Source organism: Hevea brasiliensis, chromosome 16 (assembly GCF_030052815.1).
Source record: "Hevea brasiliensis isolate MT/VB/25A 57/8 chromosome 16, ASM3005281v1, whole genome shotgun sequence".
Lineage (NCBI taxonomy): Eukaryota > Viridiplantae > Streptophyta > Magnoliopsida > Malpighiales > Euphorbiaceae > Hevea > Hevea brasiliensis.
In genome coordinates this window covers 49,405,668-49,424,627 of record NC_079508.1, presented here as the reverse complement: position 1 = coordinate 49,424,627, position 18,960 = coordinate 49,405,668, and the positions used below count along the sequence as shown (strand labels likewise).

Below are 18,960 nucleotides of genomic sequence, written 5' to 3'. Positions count from 1 at the left end.
AACCCTAATTCAAATTAGTCAACCTCAAACATACACATATAATTAAGTTTTAGTACATGTAATCACTCTAATCAACCTCACTAATCACCATATACGTGGAAGAATTAATAAAAGTTCTCATGGGATTTAAGGCTGCTGAAATAAAGGTTCACCATTACCCATCAATTTCTTTCAAATTTTTTAACATATCAACTCATCACAATCTTAATTCAAAGTTTAATTAAGAAAGGAAGAGAAAATTGATGCTAACCTTCAACCAAGAATTTCCAAACCTTGTGAAACTTCAAGATTTTTCTTTCTTTTTGCTGCCTATATACTTTCCAAGATGTGAGGATCAACTTTAGTGAAGGGAGTTGATGATTTTATGTTGAAGATGAGAGGTATTTCAAGCTTGCATGAAGGATTTCTACGGAGGATTTTAGAGTGATGAATTCGGCCATTGTTGGAAGATTGAAGAAGATGAAGTTGTTAGTGGAGAATTCTGTCCTCATATGTATATTTATACCCTCACTAATGATTTTAACATTATTATAATAATCAAGTTTTAGTATTTCTAATTATACCCCCCCTATATTTCCTTTAATTACACTACACATGTAATTTCATGTTTTCATGGGTTTTCAAAATTTAATACCACTCATTTTTAATGGACATTTAGGTCAAAAGTCAACTCTATATGTTAAATGACCAAAATGCCCCTCTTTGGATTGTATTTCAAATTTTTCGGTAATACCAATTTAATTCCTGATTCGATGGTTCCTTAAATTTTCGTCTGTATAGATTCACTAAATTTTTCTTTGACATTTTTAATGTCATTTGTACTTCAATAAACCTTTTTAATTAGGTCTCGAAAATTATTTCCTAGGATTCCCCACGGTCCTAGGGTCGTCAATTGTCTACGCAGCGACTTTTCGATGTGGTCACCCATCGCTAGGGTTCCGGCTCGTTTAACCTAATTGCACTTTATCTCTTTTATTTTCTCTTAATTTTTCTTGAATTTTCTTATTATTTATTCTATCATTTTATGTCTCATTACTATCATTTAAATGTAATTACAAACATTCTGATTATCCGGACTAACATGAGTCACCGGAATAGTTGAATATATGGACCAGCTAAAGTGAGGGTGTTACACAGATAGTGATTTAAATTCATCATCACTGATGCCTTTGCCAATTGATACATTAGAAAATAATATACATATTCCGGTTAGTAAAAGTAAAATCATTATTTTCTATTAATTAGAATTTAATTGTATTGAAAATTTTGATAATTACGAGGGTGTTTGGTTTAGAAATGTAGGGCAGTTGATGAACGTTTTATGCCGAACAGCTGTTGTTTAGCCAATACATCTCATACACTGTAGCAATTAAAAAAATTATGAAATTAGAGTTATTTTCAATCAGCTATTGTTATTTCAAGATAAAAAAATTATTTTATCATTCTCCAAATTTATATTTATCTCTATATTACGTAGGCAGTATATATATATTACATTTTACTAATATTTTTTTATATTATTTAATTTTTATTTATTTATTTTTATAATAAAATAATATTTTTATCAATCATTTTACATACTAGCATTAACAATTAGGCAAAATTTTACTAAATATTTAATACAAATCAATTATCAGCCCGTCACTTGTAGCCATCAGCCGAATCTTATGGCTAAACCAAACAGCCCTTTATGTCTAGTGAAAATGAGTATGACAATTATAAGCATATGATTCAATTAAATTTCAAAGGATTATAATCAATTAGAAGAAGGGGTCGGTAGAAAGTTGATTCTCTGAAATTTAATTAGCTGCATGCGGCCACTAACCAATTTCTCTAAGCTTTTAAGACGAAACACCATTGTTGTTAAACCCGATCTAGAGGTTGACTAAGCGAAGGATTGGGTGAATGAGTACATGATTTAATTAGTGGATAAATAAAAATTAATTAAATATATAAATTAATTAAAATTAATTAATTATAATACCTATTACTATAAATAATATAATTAATTAAATTTTAATTATTTAAAATAAATCTTCCACATTTATTAAGTTATATTTAATAAATTTCAATGATGTTTTTAAATTTTATATAAAAGTACTCAAGTAACATAAAATTTTTTGTAAATGTATAATTTTCTTTTTTATATTTATGAAATATTAAATATATATTGAAAAATATATTAAAATATAAAACACATAACTACTAAGTTAGCTCAATTAATTTTGATTTTAGAGATTTTTCATAATGTTTTAAGTTTAATTTTTTATATCAAAAATTAAAAAAAAAAAGAAAAATTTTATTGAATAATTGAAATGGTCAGACGAATTCACCAATTCAACCATCAGGTCTACTGAGTCACTTCCTTATCTGATTAAACTATAAATCTGAACCGATTTGATGACTTATTCACCAATTCAATCAATCGATTCAGTTCGAGTTTAATAACACATTTATGTCAATATATCTTATACATAAATATAATAAAACCGTTCTCTAAAAATTTTTTTACAAATAATTCTTTACATTATAATACCTACTGGTTTATATTTTTATTTTATTGATATTTTATTAAAAAAATTTCATGTTGTGCTGACTTTTAACTGGTTAATAAAAAAATAGAAGAGATTATTCAGTCATCTCAAAACAGATACTTCCTCTTCGTAAATATATGAATCCCACTCCTTATAAATAAAAAAAAAATAATAAAATTTTATATTTATATTTAAAGAAAATTATTTTTCAATAATCTTAACGTATACTATAATTAGCCATAAAAGAAGAGCGTACATGGCTAATGGCCAGCTTGTTAAGCACCTAATTATACAATTATAAAAATGAGATATCGTATATTACAAATTACCCTACAAAATTGCTGGGTAAAGCCAAAATGGTGATCTCAGATATTACGTATGGGTGCCCGACAATTGGGCAGCTTTCGGCTGAATGGAGAATTGAAATCAACTTACAAGGCCCATTTAATTGCATAAGCCCTACATTAACCAAAAATGACCACCACAACAACTGTCACGACCATACTAAAGTGGCACCAGCACTACCCACAACAGCAACTTCAGTAAATGGGAACACACCATTAATGACACAAGGAGTCTGAGAACATTGGATGAGGTGTGTTTCTTTGAATTGAATGGCCATAGCAAGTGGGATAAAATCAATCCCAAGCAAAATGATGCATGACAAGAAAAAAATTCAGTAAATAATGAATATTAAATCTGGGGGATAAGAATCCGAGAAATCTGTTGGTTAATTAGACAGCATCTAAGGCCAACCATATTTAGTGCAGATTTCACCTTTCGGTTCCACAGCTCTAACCAATCTTTCATATTCGAAATGTTCAGTCAAACACTATCTCTGCAAGCATAATTTATCAGTCTTAATAGCCAGTGTATCAGCTCCCCAAGCACAACAAATAATTATGCATATCCTGAAAGCACATATTCACAATTTGATGATGCTCATTTCTTTCATTTTTTTTCTTCTTACCGTCTATCTCCATACAGTATCTCTGGTTAAAGTCAAAAGTATTGCAAATCACTAGAATTTAAGGAATAAAAACATCATCAAAGCTGTTGTCTTCTAAAAGCATTCCCCATTTGATTATTGCATATTTTGATCTCAAAATGAAGATTTGGAATAATAAGACATCTAAGTTACAAATAATGTAATGCTTCAGTTTCTTTCTTTGAAGCTGTAAAGTGTCAATTCTTTAAGATACCGACAATCTAGCAGTAGTCATTAGCATTTTGGGTTCTCTCCTGTCAGTTTTTTATATTCTAGTATCCTACTTTGCATCTTAGTTCTGGTTTGTCTAGTGGTATATGATCTTTGCTGAAGTCCTTAGTTGGACTGTAAGCTTTGTTCTATGATTCTCTTGATTTGTTTCCTTTTTGTTGGCTTATGTTCTGGGCACTGTGACAGGCTTGGGAGAGAAAGAAGAAGAGCATCCCAACTCCCAAGTCACTGTATTAATTTGTGGGGCATGTTGAAGGAGAAAGTTGCCTAGTAAGCTACCTTCTCGTATCTATAATGAATGAGCAGCCATGCTAAGCTTTTCTCCAAAAAGAAAAAGTGTAGGAAAAGTAAATAGATGGTATAATTTTGGATATTATAAGCTGAAAAACAAGTAGCAATCACTTTCTGGTCCCCAGCATTCGTCCCCTGCGTGCTGCCAGTTTTCTTTCACTAATTCAGTGAAAGGAAACTTTGATCCCAGAGTTCCACACTGTTAAAATATATCAGAAAAATGAAGACCAAAAGAATAATTGATTCTTATCTCATAAAAATGTTCTTGTGTGAAGACACACACACACACACACACACACACACGTGTGTGTGTGTGTGTGTGTGTGTGTGAGAGAGAGAGAGAGAGAGAGAGAGACAGAGAGGAGTAAAGTACTATTTGGTATTGACAATCAGATGCCTTGTTTGAGAGAAAAACCATAATGTAAATAAATGCACGTATTTCTTGATGTCAAATCTCAGGTAATACTCGCAATCGCAAATATCCTGCACCGTCAATTTGTCATTGGCATGATTAACATTTAAGGAATCAAAGGAAGGATGTAATGAATACTAGTAAGGAGAATAACGGTTGTAATTATATGTGGAAGGAGTAAAATAGTGAGGGCGGTGTGTCTGATATTTAACAAAGGTACCAAGTGAATACCAGATTACAAGATTGTATTTTACATATATAACAATTGTCCAATTTATCAAAACATAAAAGACTTTGTGAGAAACCCGAATAAAAAAAAGACTAAAGAATGATCCTATAATGATGTAAGATGGAATTTTTCTCATCATTCTTACATCAGTCAAAGGCATGTTCATGCCCATATAGAGAGTCGAGTGAGTATGTGTACACTCACGTGTGTGGGGGTGAGAGAGAGTATTAGGCTAATCTCAAACTCTTAAGAATTATGACCACTCCAATTTAGTAGGCAAAAGTTTAAGTTGGTGAGAAATAGTAAATTTTGACTGTGCATTAGTTTCCTAGGCATCACTCATCACCTCTGAGCCAGCCAGAATGAAAGTACGTTAATCCATCCATTAATCAAACTATTAAGGCCAATTTTATAATTAAATTAATCCACATAAAGAAGATTTAGAGAATGATTCATTTCAACAGTAAGCTAGGCAACAAATGAGATGATTTTAAAAAGGACAATGTTGTGAATAAGGAAGAAAAGAAGAAGAAAAAAAAGAGAGTTATCATAACTATCTCAAATCAGTGTCATAATCAGACCATTAGAATAATCATCATGAAGGACCTTATTTGTGAATCATACCTTCAATTTGAAAGATGCAAATGAAAGGAACCCGTAGCCTGTCAAAAAGAAAGATGCAAATGAAATGAACCTGTAGCCTATCAAAAAGTTGAACTCATGACACTCCAGGAAAATGATCAAGTCATTTCCTCTCAAAGAAGTGGAATAATGCAAGCCAAAAGAAGCAATAGAAGGTCAAGGGTTAAATCTCCGACAACTTCTACCCTTTAAAAGTTTCCAAATGTACCAAGAAAAGGAGTGTGAAGAATAGGAATGAGTGACTAAGGAACTCTTATGTTTGAAAATGAGTGACTAAGGCACTTCTATGTTACGAGTCACAAATGGTCAATTCCTCCATCTATCCAGAAGACCATGTTATATGCTCAAGAAATATAAATGTTTCTTCATTCAAACTGATTCAGAGAATGAGGAAGAAATTTTTCTTTTTAAAAAAAGGAATTTCTCACACTATATAGAGCAATGTAACAATAGAAGCCCTACTATCTCATACACCACTGTAGCAGCTACACTTGTATGCTAAAAATGTGTTCATGTGTAATGAGTTTAAGAATAAAATTAAAAATTTTAATAATGAAAAGTCAAACCTCGATTACAGTTGATATGAAGGATGACAAACTCATCATGGGATAAAACTGCTTTCAAATATGATCCATCAAAGAAATGACAGTGGCATTTACATTGTATGCACAACACAAATTCACAAATAGGAAAACACCATTAGAACTAGCAAAATCAGTTTACTACAGAAATGAATCATTAGAAGAAAAAAACTCAAAAAAAAAATCTCTATAACTACTTTCATATGAAATAGGGTACAGTAAATTACACACATACCATAGGAAACAGTTTGTGGGTTCAGAAACCTTTGTTTTGCATTCTCAATCTCTGACAAGACAGGGAATATTTTCCAAGTTCAAGAGACTTTTCTTCAGCTACAGCATAGAAGCTCTCCAAACTATTCTTGGTATGATAGCTTTCATGTTTGCATCACTATTCACTTCTGTATAGTTGTCCATTTTGATCCTCACTTCATTTGAGTGAACAATCAATTTTATTTGAAACAAAAAGTCAAGTTTTATTCAGATATGTACAGCAAAATAAAACTGGTACACCTCATTATTTGGAAGAAAGATTGGTGTGCCAGACATGGCCAGCTGCAAACTACACTAAATATTTTGACATGAGCTTACTATGATGCATCAATAAGTATTGCTGAAGTTTTCTACAGGTAAGCATGATCTCAGGATGAACAAAAAAAATGTTCGTATGCTCAAATTTCAGAATACAGACGGACTAAGCGCAAGGAATCAAAGGGTGTGTTCAAGCGCCACTCCCTTTGTTTTTTGCTAAGAGGTCTTCCTTTCCCTGCTTTTTCTCTATTTATCCTCACATCTGCCAAGCCCCAAGTGCAACATTTTGTTTCCATGTCAAAGGAAATAAGCCTAAAAATGCCATCACTTTCCGAGAATGAATCTGACACAACTATCTTACTGACATATTTCACATACATAGGCCGATCCTTGAACCGATCTAGCTCTTCTGGAATTCGGACCACCCTTTCAACACCTGGAGATGATACCTGAGGCAAATTTGGGCCTTAAAATGTTAAAATTAGCAAATTATTGAGAAGGCAAACTTCATTCCAGTTTGATGAGTCGAGCTCCAGCTCATAGTCACAACCCTAATAAATGACCTAAACATGAGCTAAGCTCATGAGTGTGATAAATGAGTTAAATGTAAGCCAAGCTTGAATCGAGCTCAAGTATAATAAATCTAAACGAGCCAAACTCGAACTTCACATTCAAACTCGAGCTTAATGAAAATTTAATGAGCAGAGCCTACGCTCTTCAAAGCTCGGCTTGGTTTGTATACATCCCCACCCATTAGCCTATAAAACAAGAAGTTGTGTTGGCACATATGAATCCTAATTTTAATCAAGAATTTACCTGAAAAGGACTAACTCATTCTTACACAGCACATACTGAAATCATTACCTCCAAAGATATATTGTTTGGCATAGTCTTAGCAAGCTCAGCTTCATCCAACCAAGCTCTATAGGTTGTGGAAAACGCTTCAATATCTTCCATACTAGGGGAACCAGACCTACAGTAAATGTATCCTTCTGAATTAGAGCCTGCAAAGCATTCCTTACTAAAAGACACCCTATACAACTTATGAAAGAGAAAAAACTAATAGCAAGAGATTTCATAAATGTTGCATTAACATAACAAACAAATATGCAAGTCAAAATGGTAATTAACTAACAATATAGGTGATTTGGCCATCTACACATTTTTAGCTAGCAATCCTTCTCATTAATTATATAATTAGTTAGAAGACATTTTTTTTAAAGAAAAAAACAGTTAATAGTAATGGATTTAAATAGCGGTCACGGCCGTTCGTAGTCATAGTTAGGGCTATGCACGGTTCTTGGGGGAACCGAACTGAAGAACCGTATTGAACTGATAGGAACCGTACCGAACCAAATTTATTTTGATACTTTGATTCAGTTCTGGTTCTTCACTAAGAACCAAACCAGAACCGTATCAAAACGAAACCGATCCGAGAATCAAATTTATACATATGTTTTTCTATTTTTTTAGATGTATTATATATTTTCAATATAATTATATATATTTATATATGTATATATAATTGTGAACTAAATATACCTAATATTTTATTTCATTTTTTTATATTTTCTTTATAATTTTAGTTATAAATAAATTAAATTACCTTATAATTCTTAATTATAAATATACTATTATCTTATATATATATATATATATATATATATATATATATATAAATTAATTCTTAATTATATTTGTATTTTATAGTTACATATTATGCGATTAATAAATAGCTAAAATGTATATTATATGATATATTTATACTATTATATTATATAATATATTTAATTTTAAATTATATATGCACCTTATAATTAAATATTATATAATTTAGGTATAGCTAAAATATATATTATATGATATATTATGTATGAATAATCAAATTCAAAACTTAAATGCTAATTCAGTTATGACTTTTTAAAGAAATAATTACATAAAATTATTTTAAGAACCGAGAACTGAACCGAAACCATACTGAACCGAACCCAAACAGAAATAATGAAGAACCGAATCATAACCGTACCAAAATTTTGGCTCAGTTCTAGTTCCTAGACAAACCTCCTAACCGAATCGAACACACTAGTCACGATCCACGATCCTGATCCACGATCCACGATCACGATCACGATCCACGATCGTAGGTAATAGAAATAAGCCTATAATGGTTGTAATATAACGGTAATAGCCTATCACTACACAAATTTTTATGAAAATTTAGCAAAGTTCATAGAGTGAATGGATATTTAAACATATAAATAAAATTAAAATACATAACTAAATAATAAGCATAAATATATTAAATAAAGATATTAAATCCATCATTCTTAGACATCAATAGCATTAATTAATTAAAAGTTAAAATAACTATGTAGATAGTAAAGAATAATGCTTTATACTATCTTTAACAAAAAAAACCTAGCATCAAACATAATATTCTTCAACAAATAAGCACAAAACACCCAAAAATAAACAAATAAATAAAATAACTCACTTTTGCAAAATATAGATGTGTAGAACTACAAAAATAGTTGATGATCTTAGCTCATGAGAGAAGTAAACGATTTGTATAAAGATAGAAAAATTAGGATGGAAATTTGATAGAGAAAGTGAGACACAACAGTTTAAAACTCCCCAGAAAAAAGAATGAGGAAGAGCTATTGCCCTAGCTTAAAAGAATAAGTGAGGTAACAAACTATTACCATTATGTAACATGCATAACAGCCATTACAAAAACAATTTTTTTTTTTTTTGTCTTTAAAAAATGGGTGTCACAGTAAATGGAGGACAAAAAACCTAGACATAAAACCATCCATTATGGTTTGATATTTGTTCAAATAAAATGCTTAGCTAATTCCACACATCTAACCAAAAAATCATTTCTTTTTTCAACTTTTTAATCTTCCCATTCATTTCTAACTACGAGTGTAATAGGAGCATCCGTCAACAAAAGGATCACCCTAAGATGATCATCTTATGGCCATTGAGAACAAATCAAATCAGATGGTTCTATTTCTTAATCTTTTTGACTTGCTCTTACGGAACCAAGAGGTCGAAAAGATTGAGAAAAATGGGTCATTCACAACCACAGATAAAGGACTCCTCATGAATTTATAATGAATCGGAATCTTTTGGCTCAACTTTATCCTAGTTTTACTGAGGGAGCAACCCCAATTTTACCTTGAATTGGTCAAAATATTCGGACTTTCTTACTTTTCGTAGAGGATTAGATCAAATAATGGTTGTTATTTAAAACTACAAACCACACTGACAATGTGAATGCCCAAGGAGACAAGTGAACCCTCTACATGAGTAGTACATATACATATCATGTTGTCCAGTACTCTGGTCTCAAAAAAAATCCAAAACTTGAGCATAGACACCTCGTTCAACTTTTTTCTATCAGCACAACCTTTGGTAATCAATCTAGCGACAAGTGTGAAATATTGACATTCGAACTCAAGTAGCCAAAAAAAAAAAAAAATACATCAATCAGCTTCAAAATGGTATAACAACTTAGTCCAATTGCCACAAATAATATTTAGAAGTATCAAAACACAGTATACAGTTTAATTCAACTACAGGAATAATTGGATAGGAATAAAAGATGGAAATTCTAGGATTTTTTTTTTTTTTTTTTGCCAACACAAGACCCGTAAAAATGAAAAGAGAAAAAGAAAAGGCAATTCTTGAATTTGAGCTACTACCTTCTTTTTCAGAAAAGCTCCATCACATTACATTCTAATTCATATCTCAACTAACTCCTTGTTTTCAGATAAAAATTCAGCCCAGTTAAACTTCAATTTCTTTGTTAAAAGATTGAGAAATTACCATTATTTATATTGAAAACACATATTTACTGAGAACTAATGATAATTGATTTGTAAGTCTATGAAAGAAGTTGGTTAGCACCTACATATAAGAAGACAAATAATGGAAAAGAAGGATAACTTAAGGGCCACCTAGCATAAACTGATAAGCGGGAAGAGACAAGGGAAAACTTATTCAGGAAGATAACGAGGAACATTTACACCATTCAGATTGACATCTGTCAAATGCACCATCCTTCAGATCCCCGCTTAATGTTTACAACCATTATCTTCTAATGTTAGATTTATTTGGCAATTTAAGCAACTCACCAAACTTTAACTCTACTTCGTTGGAGACGCCCTAAGGCATAAGAAAAGTTCAATTATATATTTCTCAATCAATTTATTATTGTTTTTACACCATTCAAGACACGCTCAATAACGAAGTCATAACAGATACAAAAAATGTACTGAGGAGTCACAATCTGTGAATATTCTTGTAGGAAAGGAAAATGCAATCATTCTACGTATTAACAGTACCAAATACCAAATTCAATACCATTTGTCATATATGAAATCAAACAATGACTTACTTATTTGTAAGCCTCTCGATGCGCACTTGAATGGTAGAATTTGACAATGTCTTAAAGGCATATATTTTCAACTCGCCATCAAAGGATTGGCAAACTTCTTCAGCTATTCTCAATGCTTCTTTGTCCCACCATGTCCCAGCAAGGGCAATTCCACCTCCCCCACCCCCATCTCCAGCCTTAGGACAAGAAGAATACAGTAAGCAAAATTGCCTTAACTTCGGCCAATGAAATCAAGGAAGTTTTACTAATAACCTTCACAGAAACTTACATAGAGATCTGCTTCATTCTCCACGTACTCATCCTCCAAATATTCATCATCACCATCCATCAATGCCTCTAAACAATGAAGATTTCATTTAGACAATGATCAACACTTAAATATTTCAAAGCAAGGAAAAGCATGAATATAACTCCACTACTACAATTTCATTACCAAACACTAATTAAAAAGCATAGGCATTGCAGCTTAACCCAGAAGCTGCCAAAGATTTTCAATTTTTCATACCATAAATAACCATTACATAGAGCTACTTCACCAAGAACATAATTAAACAGAAAAGAATATCCCAAAAAAAACCAACACAGTGTAAAAAAAATGAGGGACATGGAAATGAACAATCACTAATAAAAAGAAAGCAAATGGGTAGTTTATTACCATCTTCAAGGTCATCAAAGACAAGCTGTTCTTCTTCTTCTTCTTCATTGTCCGTTAATGCTTCTTCAATTATGGTTGGTTTGAGAACTGGCTCAGGCTGCGAGTTTCTCTTCTTGGCATGAAGTGTGCTAGACTTTATTGGACTTAAATGAAACGGCTGTATCCAAAATGAAAACGCGAAGTTGTGGTTTGAAAGAGAAGACCGGTAGCCGTAAGAGAAGCTCTTGTTTGGTGGAACTGAGATTACAGAGACTCTCATATTCCAAGGTGAAATCAAATCCATTTTTCAGAAGTGAGAATTTTATTTCCCTTCCCTCCTTAATACAGCGGTGTGAAGAGCATGAGCAATTCTCAGAAAATGGAGAAGTTACTGATATTTTAGGGGGATAGAGAAGCTTGTGGAGCTTTAAGCAGGTTGCCATGTTTCAAGTAAACGATGTCGTTGATACGCAGTGCATTGAAAACGACGTCGATGCTTGTGGTTCCCAGGCCTCCTTGGCCGGTTGAAATTTTTCAAGGTAGGGAAGCCATTAAGAGAGCGAAATAGAATTTTGCGATTGCTTTCAGCTAATGGAATCTCCCGAATAATTCTTGTTCTTTTGATCTGAATGATCCTTGATTTGGCCTTTTGTATAGATACTAGCAGAAAAGCCACATGCCTAGCTATTTATCATTTAAGTTGTATTATATTATTAAATTTATCAGATAATATATATAATTAATATATTGAGATATTTTTGAAAATTTGAGTATAATTGTATTATATTGTATAAATTAATGGCTTATTTAAATTTATATATTTTTATTTTTATTTTTATTTTTTTAATAAAAAATCCTTTTAAAATGTATTTTTAAAAATTTAAGATATCATAAAATTTTTTTTATTAAATTTAAGTGTGAGATGGTATATTTTACTATAATAATAATAATAATAATAATAATAATAACTATATTATTTGATGAATTTTTTTTTATAAAATTTTTGCTATGATATGTTTTCTCTTCACTTTGAAAATATATTAAAAAGAATAAATTTTATATTTAAAAAAATTATTATTATACATCATATATTATAATAATCTCTTATAATTTTTTAAATCTTTAAAATTATATCGTGTTATTTAGATTCTTTAAAATTATATGGTAAGCGGCAGCTACTTGCAGTAGTTTAACGCTGTGATTTATGATGCCCTTATCAGTTATCACTCACCAGCCAGACTAGAAAAAATTCAGGACAATTGAAGATGAGCATTCTAATAAAACCAATTGACCCTATATACGTTGATACAGTTGCTGAATCCATAGCTCAACACTCAATACATTGAATTCTGTGCGTCATCTACATGTAAATTGTAAGTACGAAAGAATAATCATTCACAAAAATGAGAGTGATGTGTTGGTAATAGGAGGAAGTGATGGAGTAACAGTTGCATTGTCTGTCCAGTTCTTGTCACCCCGGTACCATAACATGCTCTCCCAAAAGCAGAATTCTTCAAAGCATGTTTTCAGACGTTTGTCTTTTATCTTGATTTTCTAATGACCATCAATGTAATTACCTTTCTCGGCTTGTCTCCGGTCCCAATCCAGTGCTGTCTTCTGCTTGGACCTAAGCAAGCAGTACTTCTGCAAGTTTTCTGGCATAGCATCATGCACCTTCCACCATGTCTTACGAGCAACATCACTGGCAAACTCCTGCAAAATGTCCACATTCCAGTTGCAGTCGTAATCCTGGACGCATATCCATGGTTTATAACCCAGATAGTGGAGAACATAAAGGATTGGAGGATCAGCACCAAAGAAACGAGTTTTCATTCGTTTCTTCTCCTCCTCATCACCTTCCCAAAAGTGTTTCCAGGAAGTTCATGTGTTTTAAGAATCCGGTGCCACCATGTGAAAATTTCATTTACACCTGCTCCCCTACCATTGTATGATTCGATCTCATTTATGTGATCCATTAACAGCTGGAACGTACAATTTGATGGTTCAACCACCATCAGTCCAGAGTTGAACAGCGTAGCATTATTCCATAGAGCGGTGATTTCTGGCATCTCAAACGAGAAATCTATATTTCTCAGTATAAGCATGTCAGCATGAATGAAAATGATCTTATCATAATCTGTCAATTGCCAGAGGCGAAATTTACTATAGTTCCATTCATTGTAAGCATCCTTTTCTGCTTTTGGATTCCTATCCTTTGGATTGTATGGATTTAGAGGTGTAAATGAACCAAGCAGCTCATAAGCTACTCGAGGTTCGGTTCAATAAAAGTTCAACTCGATCTGGCTAGATTTCTAAACAAGCCAAACTAAAGCTTGAATTTAAATTCGTTTAATAAACGAGCTGAATTCGAACTCAGCAGTATTTGACTCTAGCTCAAGTTCGCGAGCTAGATCTTTGAACAGGTTCGTGAGTAAGCTCGTTTACAAAAACATTTATATTAATTATTCTAATTTGATAATATTATAAATATATTTATTTTGTTTATAATTATTTTTAAAATAACATATTCTTTAAAAATATGATATACAATATATAAAATATATTTATAATTATATAGTTATTTATGCTTTAGATTTATTTTTTTTTTAAATAAGTTAATTTTTATATGAGAATAAATTTAAAATATTAGCTAATAAACACATAAAAATTATTATGAACTATTTTATCTATATTAAATTACGAAAGAAATTAAAATTACATAATTTTGGCGTTAGTGTGATTTAAAACATGAAGCATATCTATATCCCTCTCTTCCTTCTCTATTAAAATTTTAAGCTTTTAAAATATTAAGTTTCAAAATTAACATTAATATATCTAATAATAATTATTATTACTTTCCTTTTATATGTAGTTTCACTTTCAATCTTTTTTATTAGTTTTCTGTTATGTGAACTTTAAACTTTTAAAAGATTATTATTCAATTTTAATACTAAATTATTTATCTATTATTATTATTATTCTCTCTCTCTAAGCACTTTCTCTTTATGCATCTTTTAAAAATTTCTCTCCCCTAAATTTTTTCCTACTTGATATTGTCTACTTATTCCTTAGAAATTAAATTGTTAATATGTTAAATTTAAATCATAATACTATTGAGTTTAGTTAAGAGCCATGAAATTAAATTATGTATATATATATATATATATATATATATCCTTGCTTTTGAGTGAGACTAACTAGTTCACCATAGGTTAATTGATTATATGAAATTTAATATTCAAATGCTTCCTTGATTTTATTCCTAACATTTTCTCCCAAAAGGATCGGAAGTCCTGCAAGGAATTTTTCTTTACAAAATGGTTGAGTAGAATCTTCTCTAAGCATTTCCCTAGTAAGGAAAATGTTTTTGTAATACTGAAAACCACTCAGTTTTTTGCATCTAAAATTTGAAAGGAATTTTGGCATTCTTATCCTTGAGATGAGATGGATCACCTACGAAATATAAACAAATTATTACAATCAAGGTAGTTACTGCATCTAGAATTGGTTGGCCTAACTCATCAAGAATTGATACACCATCTTCTTGGGTTTGTATGGATTCTAGAATCTCTGATTTTTGTAGGTTCGAGAGATAATAATCTCACAATCCTTTGAGCTGTCCTGAGAATCCTGCAATGAGAAGTTCAGCAATAGCTCTATCTGGGGTTCCAGTTTGGGTTTTGAAAGCATTTGCTGACATGATCATTTGCTGGAGCAAATTCAAAATGTTGTATTCAGACATACCATCTATGTTCCATTCATAGACAGTAGAGGCATTGAATTTAGACTGGGTTAAAATTTTAGGTCTATTTTCTATGCCTAAGTCTGGAGCTGTTATTGGAAGGGGCGTTGCTACCCTCGACCAATAAAGTCTATTGATTTGTAAAGGTTTTGTAGACTGAATTTCTTCAGCTTGCACAGACTGGGTTTCTTGGCTTTGAGCATCTGAATCTTCCTCTATGATATTGACACTTCTTTGGGAAGTTTAAGGTGTTTCAGGTGCTACTGGAGTAAAAGTCGAAGCTTCTTGCCTAGCATTCATGTCTCTCAAAGCTTTGATAAATTCAGATCGGTTATTGTTTTGCAAATCCTTCTGACTATTTTTGGAGATTTAGAATAGTTTGAAGAATGGGTTTTTTTAGTTTTGTATCTAGCTTAGTTTCAACCTAGGAAATTATAGCCTATTGGTTCTGTTCTATTTTTTGTAATTGCTTACCTATGGTATGCAAATGGGCATTTGTAAAATTATTCTGTACAACAATATTTTTTATGTTCACAGAATCGTCTTCATTTACAATTTTGTAAGGGGCTGCATCTACAGATTGGTTTAAATGAGGAAAATTTATCTTTCTAAGATGAGGATGTTCAAACTGTACTTTTCTATTATATAAAATTTCTCATTCAGGAGTAATCAGTCATAGTGTTATCTTAAGGACTCCATTCATCAATTTGATTACTCCCTACAGAGTAAATTATGATAGTATTTCTTTTAAAACCAAGAATCAAGAACTTGCTTTCCCTTTTGTTAAAAAACCCAAAATAAAGAATTTGAATATCATAAAGGTTTATTCTATTTTTTATAATCAAATAAATGTTTTAGAACAGAAAACAAGACAACATTTACAAAAAGATATTTCTTTACAAAACAAACTTATTTTCAAAAATCAATTTTTTGATTACTGCTTATTACAAACTAACCCAAGCTTTATTCAAAGATTTGTAATTAATTACTAATCTATGAGTGCCTCTTTCTATTTCTGAATTTTTATTTACATAAAAAGCTGCACAACTCTAAAGAGACCTAGATTCTGTAATTAATCATTTTTTCTTCAAATCCAAAATTTCTTAATGACAATGTTGTTCCAATTCAGCATTCATTTGGATCGGTTGGCTTTTGTAGGTATTTATTTTTCATCAAAATTATTTTCATATGGTAAATCTACCATATGTTGTCTTCGATTCCAGAAAACATTTGGTAAATCAGAGCAAATTTCTTTTTCAATTTGGATTTTGAAATCAGAAATTTTCTTTCTTACCAAATCATTTTGTAATTATTTTTCAATTCTTTTTAAAGAAACATCTTGCTGTAAATGTAGCAAGTGTTGCATTTAGGGTGTCAACAGGCCTGATACAATTATTGTATCAGGCTCTGATATAATTGCCTTATTTGAAAGCAAAAGCTGAATTGCTTTTGAGTCCTATGCCTATTTTTCTTTAAGCTGTTTAAGCTAAATTTTAGTAATTTTTATTTCTTTTTAGAGGCACTGGACCGAGGCTTTGGATTGTTTTAAAGGTTTCTTTCTACCTGTTATGGTTGTAAGGCTATATATGGGTTTTTTAACAGAAGGTAGAATAGAAGGAAGGGTTTTGTAATTCTTTTTGAACTTCAGAATTTTCTTCATGCTTAACATCTAAGACTAATTCTTGATTTTTTAAAAGCATGTTGACATTTTTTATATTTTCTTCAGATTCATTTTAGAGTCTGAATTGAATAAATTAGTGACTAATCCTTCTTTTTGTAAAGGCATATTCTCTTCGAACTCCTAGTTGGAGTTTGAAGAATTAGAAGAATTAGTACTTAAATTTTGAATGACTAGTTTTTCTTTTTGTAATAGTTTATCATTATTAGTGAACTCAGAAACTTTAAACTCACTTTCTGTTTGTAATTCTGTGATTGTTTTTGGAAGAGGTTCTTTTTGTAATTTTAAGGTTTCTTGAGGATTCTGATGTTCTGGGGTGTTTTTTTTATGAGAAGTTTCAAGTTTTTTATTTGAAACTAGATTAGAATTTGAAGCTTCTAGTCTAGCTTTCAAATCTTTTAGTGCTTGTATAAACTCAGCTTGATTATCTAATGACTCCTATTGATTTGATTTTGAAAGTTTTGAAACTGGAGTTATTGATTTTGTAGATTTTTTGGACTTTTTGGATTTTTTGGAAAATGGGAATGAAATGTCATGATATTCAGCATACATTTCAAACCAGTTAAAAAAAAAGAATATGGATTTTATGTTCGTATATAAAGTCATAATATTTCTTTTAAATTTCTTTCCTTTGATCATAAAATTTATGAAAAACCATATTTTTTTATTATTTTTACGGGAATAAAAATCATCATGCAAATATTATTTATCTATTTCAAACTCTTTTTCAAGTACATTAAGTTCATGGTTTACATTTTTTGTAATGACAGGTAGTATTCACGTTTAAAACATTTTGAGGGTTGATCTATGATCTTAAGGTGAGTTCCACGGAGGATTCTCTTCGGGGTGTCAACAGGCCTGCGTTGTAAGTCCCGTTTTTTAAAGCCGTGTGAAAGGTGAGTGTTAGGTCAGTGATTCCTTTGGCGTTACTTGCTTAACTCATAAAATCAACCTTAGAATTATTTTAAGTATGAATCCTATTTTCTATAGGACTATTTCTTCTTCAAACTCTTCTACCTCGTCCTCCAAGTTGAGAAAGATAGTTAATAGTGAAGAAATTATAATAAAAAATTTTGAAAAATGTATAGATAATTGGAAAATTCCAAAAGTACAAAAAGATCAGATCAATCAGACTACAAAACTCAACTTCTTTAAAACCGATTTACAATTAGAACTGAAGAAAGAGATCTTCAAATTTGAAAACCTTTTGAGACTATTTTGAGACTGTTTCACTTCTATCTCAAAAATCTTTACAAAAACACCGTGATAAACAATACAAATACATCCACATAGGTTTAGTCCAAGTCGAAATTAAACCTCTTACAAAAGAAAGGTTGGATACTTCAATCCTAGCAGTCCTTAGAGACACTAGGTTCATAAACTTCTAAGACTCATTGCTCAGTTCAGTACAATCTAGTTTGTGTAGTGGACCAATCTCTTTTGATTGCTATCCAAATTTTACTGTTTCGTTAAATGACAGTAACATTATAAAATCCCTTGTCTTACAAATCAAAACTCATAATTATAAAATATTTGATGGATCTATTCCTCTCGCTTTGATTTACAAAATTCATTACAAAGCTATGGTTTCTGCTTTTGCTACAAAACATAAGTTTCAAAGCAAAAAAAGTTAAACATTGCTTTTACAAACTGATCTTACAAAATCCAACACTGTAATCCCTAGATCTATCCAATGGAAAGATATAACCCCGCCAGAAGAATGGGTCTTAGAAGCGCAGTACAATCAGAATCTTCAAAAATAGTTGAACCAAATGTTCAATTAAGACAAATAACCAGTATGAAGATGGAAGAGTCAATCTTAGCTTTAACAGAAGCCTTAGGTTCTCAAATGATTCTTCAACTTTCAGTATGGTAGATATAGGAAGAGTATCTTGTATACCTTATGTCATAAGTTTGCCTGTTACAAAACCAATTAAAATATAAAATATCCAGCCTAGGTACTCTACCTCAGATTTACCTAACTCTTCTAGGTTTTCTACCTCAAAAATACGTAGTTTCACTTTACAAAACATAAATCACTCTACAAATATTCCTCATATAGTTA

General features: G+C 31.1%; 1 protein-coding gene and 1 pseudogene across 2 annotated transcripts; both read right to left on the bottom strand.

Annotated features, from left to right (window-relative positions):
* Positions 1–6,341: 6,341 nt before the first annotated feature.
* Positions 6,342–12,132, bottom strand: LOC110636024 (uncharacterized). Of its 2 annotated transcripts, none has more exons than XM_021785536.2 (5): positions 11,497–12,132; positions 11,110–11,177; positions 10,842–11,017; positions 7,304–7,412; positions 6,342–6,888 (listed from the first exon to the last, which is right to left on the bottom strand). In XM_021785536.2, the coding sequence occupies exons 1-5, from the start codon at positions 11,777–11,779 to the stop codon at positions 6,580–6,582; spliced, it is 945 nt and encodes a 314-aa protein (XP_021641228.2). In that variant the 5' UTR covers positions 11,780–12,132; the 3' UTR covers positions 6,342–6,579. The 2 variants fall into 2 exon arrangements, with proteins under 2 accessions (XP_021641228.2, XP_021641229.2); XM_021785537.2 differs by lacking the exon at positions 6,342–6,888 and adding an exon at positions 6,895–7,197 and having other exon boundaries at positions 11,497–12,120.
* Positions 12,133–12,741: 609 nt separating this feature from the next.
* On the bottom strand, positions 12,742–15,165 carry LOC131174641 (putative UDP-glucuronate:xylan alpha-glucuronosyltransferase 3; annotated as a pseudogene).
* Between the last annotated feature and the right edge of the window lie 3,795 nt (positions 15,166–18,960).

What these genes read in the sequence shown, in the direction of transcription:
- LOC110636024 (XM_021785536.2), bottom strand. Translation starts at nt 11,779, where the DNA reads ATGGATTTGATTTCACCTTGGAATATGAGAGTCTCTGTAATCTCAGTT. An exon ending in CTTTGATGACCTTGAAGATG is followed by an intron (nt 11,178 to 11,496) that starts GTAATAAACTAC and finishes TTCATTGTTTAG; the next exon opens with AGGCATTGATGGATGGTGAT. An exon ending in ATCGAGAGGCTTACAAATAA is followed by an intron (nt 7,413 to 10,841) that starts GTAAGTCATTGT and finishes CATTTACTGTAG; the next exon opens with GTCTGGTTCCCCTAGTATGG.